The sequence below is a fragment of the Mastomys coucha genome, unplaced genomic scaffold (genome assembly GCF_008632895.1).
Source record: "Mastomys coucha isolate ucsf_1 unplaced genomic scaffold, UCSF_Mcou_1 pScaffold17, whole genome shotgun sequence".
NCBI lineage: Eukaryota > Metazoa > Chordata > Mammalia > Rodentia > Muridae > Mastomys > Mastomys coucha.
Window position 1 is genome coordinate 20,602,030 of NW_022196899.1, and position 7,794 is coordinate 20,609,823.

At 44.8% G+C, this 7,794-nt stretch overlaps 1 protein-coding gene and 1 long non-coding RNA gene across 3 annotated transcripts in view; one reads left to right on the plus strand and one right to left on the minus strand.

The window, feature by feature from the left end:
- The window catches only part of Nceh1 (neutral cholesterol ester hydrolase 1), a 69,299-nt gene extending 62,441 nt beyond the window's left edge, over positions 1–6,858 (plus strand). For both annotated transcript variants that reach the window (XM_031376467.1, XM_031376468.1), the window contains exons 4-5: positions 3,196–3,367; positions 4,932–6,858. In XM_031376467.1, the coding sequence (XP_031232327.1) occupies positions 3,196–3,367; positions 4,932–5,549 (790 nt within the window). In that variant the 3' untranslated portion in view covers positions 5,550–6,858. The remainder of the gene's footprint in view (positions 1–3,195; positions 3,368–4,931) is intronic.
- On the minus strand, positions 774–3,446 carry LOC116095016. The gene is made up of 2 exons (XR_004120400.1): positions 3,077–3,446; positions 774–1,055 (listed from the first exon to the last, which is right to left on the minus strand). It is a non-coding gene; the product is annotated as an uncharacterized LOC116095016 (long non-coding RNA).
- Positions 6,859–7,794: the final 936 nt, after the last annotated feature.

Below are 7,794 nucleotides of genomic sequence, written 5' to 3' on the forward strand. Positions count from 1 at the left end.
AAAAAAAAAAAAGAAAAGAAAAGAAAGGGTGGCACAAAGATCAAATGATTATGGGTATGGTGGCACCAGGGGAACTGGTGATTGAATTTAGAGTCATACATGCTAGGTCACTGTTCTTCCTTCCCCTAGATGGAGTCTTAATAAGTTGCCCAGTCTGGCCTTGAACTCACTTTATAGCCCAGTTGTGAACTTTTGGGATTTCCCCACTGGTCTCTGGTAGCTGAACACAGGCTAGTTCCAGCAGGCTGGACTAGACTGTGTGTCTTCAGTGGTCTCATAGGCATTAGCATGATGACCTGTTGCTTCTCAGGGTTGTTTGCCACATTGCTTCAGTAAGCTATTAACTGAAAGGATTAATCAGTAGGTCAGTAGGTTACCGGTTTCCCAGATTTTATTTCCCTCAACCCACAGATTCTTGTAAAATAGTGCCTGGAAACTCAGCTCAATGTATGTGTATATCCTGGTACAAATTTGTACTGACCTCTTGTGCAACTAGGAATATTGTTTATTATGATATATGGGGTAGTGACCATGCTTGCTGGTTTTTTTTGTTTTGTTTTTGTTTTGTTTTGTTTTTTGTTTTTTTTTGGTTTTTCAAGACAGGGTTTCTCTGTGTAGCCCTGGCTGTACTGGAACTCACTCTGTAGACCAGGCTGGCCTCAAACTCAGAAATCTGCCTGTCTCTGCCTCCCAAGTGCTGGGATTAAAGGCGTGTGCCACCACCACCCGGCCATGCTTGCTGATCTTAAGACAACTTCACACACAAACTCAAGTTATCTGAAAAGAGGGACCCTTCATTTAGAAAATGCATCCTTAAGATCTAGCTGTAGGGCATTTTCTTACGGATTCATGGGGGAGGGCCCAGCCCATTGTGGATGGTACCATCCGTGGGTGCTATAAGAAATCAGGCTGAGCAAGCCATAGGAATGGAGCCGGTGAGCAGCACCCTCCGTGGCCTCTGCTTCAGCTCCTGCCTCCAGGTTCCTGCCCCGAGTAAACCTTTCCTCGCCAACTTGCTTTTTCGCTCATGGTGTTTCATCACAGCAAGAGAAACTCTAAGACAGAGATGGAATGAAAAAAAAAAAAAAGAAAAAAGGAAAAGTTATTTTTATTTCTTGACTCTTGAAGTGCGTTTGCATCTTGTCTGAAATCAGAAACTACATGGAGGAGCAGGGATAAATACAATCTTGAGAGATGTTGCCACCTACTGGAATAAATAAGTGTAACCCCTCCTGTCTACGGAGCAGTATTGCATGCTCTACAGAGCTGCATCCTCCAGCCTTTCTTTTTTTTTTTTTTTCCATTTTATGACAAGGTCTCACTAAGTGTCCCAGGCTAGACTTGAACTCACAGTGTGTGAACCAGCAGGACTTTTGAATTCAGGATTCTGCCTCAGCTTCATAGGAGACTGAGATTACAGCCCGAGGCACTCCTTGAATGGCCAGCTCAGCCCCGGGAACAAGAGGAATTACAACCTAAGCTCCCAGTTAAGGCTCTGAGGGTTAGCACAGGAGGAGGATGGGAGAGTGTGAGAGCTGTCCATACACGTGGAAACCATCTTAAGCGTGGGCCCTTGTCACAAGCAGGGTTCTCCTCAGGAGGAGACTCCAGAGGACCTGGATGAGGCTGTATGCTAACTTCGTTTTCCCTTTGTAATTAAAAGGACATTTTACTAATGTTCCAGCGTGCATTCCTTGGCTTGAATGACTGCTGGCATGGGCCTCTCCAGCAGACAGCTTTACCGTAGTTCTCGAATGAAGTAAGTTGAGGCCAGTGAATTGGCCGATGCTGTTAGTTTTTAACCCAGAGCCGCCAAGAGTGGTAGATAGACTTTCTGAAATAAATCTCCAAGGTTCGTTATGGATCCTAATGAGGAGCGTCTGCACACTCAAGCCTTGAGCAGATGGCGGTGGGCAGACCGGCGTCTGAAAAGCTGCTTTTTGAGGTAGCATCTTGCTATGTGACCCAGGCTGGCCTCATCCAGTAGAAGGCACAGAAGTCTTTGTGCTCACCGATAAGCACTAGGGAATCCAGGAATGTTAAGCACACGGGCTTGTCTCTTCCAAGAAAGAGATGTGTAACCTGTTTTCCTCCCAGAAGGCTGAGAAGGGATGTAGTTAATAGCCTGGTGACCTCTGTGCTTCCTGGACAACCAAGACCACACTGGACCCGCCCCCAGGCCCTTAAGATGCCACATCTAATCAATCTACAGACCCCATCTTTATGGAAGAGGTCACATGCTCTTCACAAAGAGTTTTAATGTAGTCAGGCCTTAAGCTTTATGGGAAATGCGATGGAGTTCATTCTCACCAGAAAACTCTTTCTAAATCGGGCCGTTCTTCCCTGAAATCACCTGCCCAGTGTCAGGGCTCGTGAAGTTTGCACCCACACCAGCCACTGAGTTGTCTTGAATGACACTTCCTTCTTGCCTCACATAGATGGACACTCTGCTGACCTTTGTGGTCACCCCTCCCCCCACTAAATCAAACCCGAGTCCTCCTGCCTCAGCCTCCCTGGGAGTATCCGTGTTCGCCCACCATGGTTGGTGTTGTAGTTTGCTTTTCTGTTGCTGTGATAAAAAAAAAAAAAAAAAAAAAAAAAAAAAAAATGTGACTAAAAGCAATGTGGCTAAATAAAAAAAAAAAAAAAGGCTTACTTGGCATACACACCCTGCGTCAAGTCCGCATTGAGGGGAGGCTGGGGAGAGATCTAGGGAGGAAATGAAGCAGGGGCCATAGAGCATCTGCTGATCACGCTCTTGCTTCCTCGGGATGATACTTAACCTGCTTCCATAACAACCCAGGACATCTGCTCCGGGGTACCGCCCACAGTGTGCTGGGCCCTCTCATATACTTCAGTAAGCATGAAAATGCCCGGCAGATGAGCTTACAGGCCAGTCTGATGAGGGCAGTTGCCCAGTTGAGACTCCCTTAGCGAACACTGGGCTGTGCCCAGTTAGCAGGGGACTCCTAACTAGGAAAGCCAGCTTGAACATTTTAAAGAGCTTTGTCCATACCAAGTTACTACCTCCACCTACTTTACAAGAAAACAAGTGGGGTTTTTTTTAATATCTTACATTTATGTTAATTTCTTGCTTATGTATGGCTTTTGCCTTTTTTTTCTCTCTCTCTAAATGTCCAGTGGCCATTAAAACGTGGCGATGTCCTAAAATGAACACTAATTCTGTCTTCACAGATACAGGCTGGTTCCACAGGTTTATTATCCGGAGCCAATTCATGATATCATCCGTGCCACTAAATATTTCTTGCAGCCAGAAATCTTAGACAAGTACAAGGTCGACCCTAGAAGAGTCGGCATTTCTGGAGACAGTGCTGGCGGGAATCTGGCTGCCGTCCTTGGACAGCAGGTAACAACAGCGATGCCTCAGGATCCTTATGATGGTGTGGCGGGTAGGGTGAGCATGCGCAGCAGGTGCCCACGTTGGGGTGAGCATGCGCAGCTGATGCCCATGTTCTGCGCGTGTGGTGCCCCGCCTCGTGGCTATCTAGCAACCTCATGTGACTGTCCCGGGACCTTTCTCACAGGGTTTTTTTGAAGTGGGTGCTGAAGAATGCCTCAGAAAATGCTGATGTTCCTCAGGAAGATGTGGAGACATCAAATAACCCCACTGGCCTCGTACTGTTTAACTTGAACAATGGAATAGTTTGGCTTAAATTTCAATTCTTATGGCTGTTTTCTTAGCGTTTTAAGAGAAATTAAAATCCTAAGCCATTTTCTAAAGTTGTATTTATTATTATTATTATTATTATTATTATTATTATTATTATTATTATTATTATTATTATTATTATTTGGTTGTCTTGTTTGTTGTTTTTTGTTTGGTTGGTGTGTTTGAGGTAGGGTATCATGTAGCCCTGTTTAGTCTCACATTCTGTAATTTAGATGACCGTGGACTTCTGGTCCCCCTGCCTCTACCTCTCAAAGCTTAAAATTACAGGTCTGTACTACCATACTCCCAGTTTCTATTGATTCTTTCTGGTTTTGCTTTGTTTTTGTTTTTGTTTTTGTTTTTGTTTTGAGACGAGGTCTTATGGTGTAGCTCAGGCTAACCTTAAACTTCTGATCCTATTGGCTTAGCTGTCTAGAGTGTTGGGAGTGAAGGTGCATACCACCATGCCTGGCTCATAGGCAAAGGCAGACTTTTGGCTTCAGCTTGGAGAGCTGTAAGTCCATGGCTAGCTCCCATTGTTTTTGTGAGCCTCAGAAATGTGAAGATAATGCCATCCTGCTAACGGGGCTCTTACAGGGATAGTGACACGGTTGTTACATACCAGGAGACAGGCTTCTAAAGTGACAGTTGTTCAGTTACTGCGAAACACGCCACCTTCTTCTTAGATCCACACGTAGAATTTTAAATGCTGGAATTGCAATATCGTGACCCTATGGAGTCACCAGTAAGCTGAGGTTGCCGGCATGGAAGTCATTTGCCTTCCACTTCAAGCTTACTCTGGGCAAGCGCTCACTGGCTTGCCTGTCCCAACATAGAGGCTAAGGTCCCACCTTGTCACCCACCGAGCATCTGTAAACCCTGGCGTCCCACCATCCCTGCGGTCACTCTTCCTATCTTCCCTAGAAGAGGGAGATTTATGATGGTTTTTTTTTCCCTATTCCAGAAGCCACTTGACATAGGGTATAAAAAATTAAACGCAGCCCATACTTTCCTCAGGTAATATGCAGCAAGGCATGTTCGGACAAAAGAATAGAGACAAGTAGAGTGTTATTGGGGGTTTAGAGACCTCAAAGGTCACATAACCATGAATTGATTCGAATCTATTAGTCACAAACAGTAACCATTCCTTGTCCAGTAGCTTGGTTTGCTTTAATTCCGAAGGGGGGGGGGAGTGTTCATTTATTTAAAGCATTCTGTAAAAGGACCCACACAAGATATAATAATGTTTCTTCTATTCTAGTTTACCTACGTTGCCAGCCTGAAGAATAAGCTCAAACTACAGGCTTTGATCTACCCGTTCCTGCAGGGTTTGGACTTCAACACACCCTCTTACCAGCAGAACGTGAATACTCCCATCCTGCCACGCCACGTCATGGTTAAGTACTGGCTAGACTACTTAAACGGCAGCTACGACTTTGTAGAGGCGATGATTGTGAACAATCACACTTCACTCGATGTAGAGGGGGCTGCAGCCCTCAGGGCCCGTCTCGACTGGACATCCCTGTTGCCCTCATCCATCAAAAAGAACTACAAGCCTGTCATGCAGACCGTAGGCGACGCCAGGATCGTCAGGGAGATCCCTCAGCTGCTGGATGTCACCGCTTCCCCGCTCCTCGCAGAGCAGGAAGTGCTTCAGGCCCTCCCGAAGACCTACATCCTCACGTGCGAGCTTGACGTCCTGCGGGATGACGGGATCTTGTACGCCAAGCGCTTGGAGAGTGCGGGTGTGAACGTGACCTTGGACCACTTTGAGGACGGCTTCCATGGTTGTATAATTTTCACAAGCTGGCCGACCAACTTCTCCGTGGGGATCCGGACTAGGAATAGTTACATCAAATGGCTGGATCAGAACCTGTGACAGAGGAGACTCCTCAGGCGCACGAAGCTCTTGACCTCTTCCACTTGCTTTGGAAAAACCTGCGCTATTCAATCATCTGCACCTTTTCCTCGTTTTTCTTGCATTAGTACTGAAATCTGTACCCCACAGACCTTGTTATAATTTACAAAGTGACTCTGACTAACGCAGTTTAAAAAACGTCTGGACTTGGTTTCCCAAATGACTCGGGTTTTTTGCTGTTCTTTTCTGAAGCCCAAGTGCCAGGTAGGAACGGCCACAGTTTGAGGAGCTAGAAATAGGCTTAGATCCTGTCTCTCTGCCGCGTGCTTTCCAGAAGGAGTTTTTACAGCTGTAGGTGAGGTGTAGTAAATTCTGAGGGGCAAAACCAGCAGCGGCAGCACAACCATGAGCTTTTCTTCAGTTTGCTCAGGTTGGCGTGGGCTGCAGAGCGAGCAGAGTCTAGTAGACACTCTGGGCCAGCAGCCCCTGGGACTGCATGCCCTCTGCCTCCCAGGGTGGTCGTGTTTCCTGTGGGACTTTTGACAGGATTTCTAACAAGACAGATTTCTAATCAAAAGCTTTTCTTCCTCAGGAGTATTAATTTTCTGAGCTAGATGGCTGTAAATCCAGTGAGGCTAAAGGGGATACTTGAAAGTTACTTTCTTCTGCTAAGAAAGCGTGAGGCGACATGCACTGGATGTGTCCTTGGAAAGATCTTTTGGGAACAAGCTTATTTAACTGTAGAGTAAGTTTCCTATTATGAAGTAAGTAAAGGTAAGAATACTCCTGGCATAAGTTATTAGAAGTGGTGTGTATATATTTGGGACAGTGAGGAAATAAATTATGTTTAATAATAGCCTAAGAGGATGAGCAGTGCCTGTAGAAGGCTTTGTCCATTTTCTGGCAGAAGACCTAGTGCATCGAAAACTCAACCTTTTCACTCGTAGCTGAAAATGGGACTATTTTGGTATAGCGATTGTTTGTTTTTTAAGTTATTTAATGTTAATATATGTAGCTAAACAGGGTTTTTCTGAAAAACATAAAAAAATTAAATTTAAAAATTTAAAAATTAAACTACCATAAAGTTATAGCCACATGGAATTTTGTGAGGAAATAGATAATAATAGTAGTAAGGGTCAAGTACTTTGATATTTATCTGCATATGCAAATTAAAATAATTAGAAACTTTTTACTTAGTAAGTCGTGTTGTACTAGGTACATGATGCTGGTTGGCCATCCTTAATCCAAAGTTTTGAGTCAAGTCTTATGATACAAGTGGAAAATTCCAGTGAATATTTATTTTGTATATAAAATTATTAAAGCTATTGTGCAAAACTACCCTCAGGCTATGTAGATCAAATGTATAAAAAGCACAAACAAATGTCTCAATTAGATTTGGGTTCCATTCTCAAGATATTTTATTATGTCTATTCAGATATTCTAATGTCTAGAAAAATTAAAACCCTGGATCCTCTGGTCCCGAGTTGTTCAGATGAGGGAGAGCCGACTTGTAGTTTAACAGCTCAGGTCAGATGCACTCTGCCCACGGTGGCCAGGGGACCCCTCTGGGGAAGGGCAGATGCTAGCACTGCCTGTTCCTTTAGTTCTCCTTCCGTTCCTGTCCTGAAGTTCTAACTGCCAAGCCTTACCTTCACAGAAGGTCTTCACTGCCAGGGTGGGCATCTTGGGCATAGGAAGGGATTCCAGATTAGATATGAGTTGAGCACCCTGCCCTTCTCCCTATCAGCCCAGCTTCTCTGCCAATAGTCAGAGGCTGCACTGAGGGACTATGCAGAGACCACTCAGCCAAGTCATGATCCAGTTCGTCACGTACAGCAGGGCCTTTCCGCTCTATGAAGGATGCGTGTTTCCGGTTTCCAGCTTCCAGCAACAAGATAACAAGTGAAAAATTTGCACCCTGACTTTTCGCTTATCGTAAAAGCTACTAACACCTTTATGTACAAAACAATGTAACAGTGTGTGTGTGTATGTGTGTGTGTGGGGGGGTGTGGGCTGTATGCATATGAAGATAACTGCACAGGCTACCTTGCTGATGTGTGCTGTATGCCTATGGAAATATTCGCGCAGGCTACCTCGTTGATATGCCCATGTCACTGGTCTCCCTTTTATCTAAAATCTGAGAGTAGAATAACCCGATCTTTGAGGCCTCTTCCAATATTAGTCTTTTCTAAGGTAGTTTTTAGTAGGTCATAATTCGATATGCGCTAACCTACTCATCTCTGAAGACTGATTTTGCTCATAAATT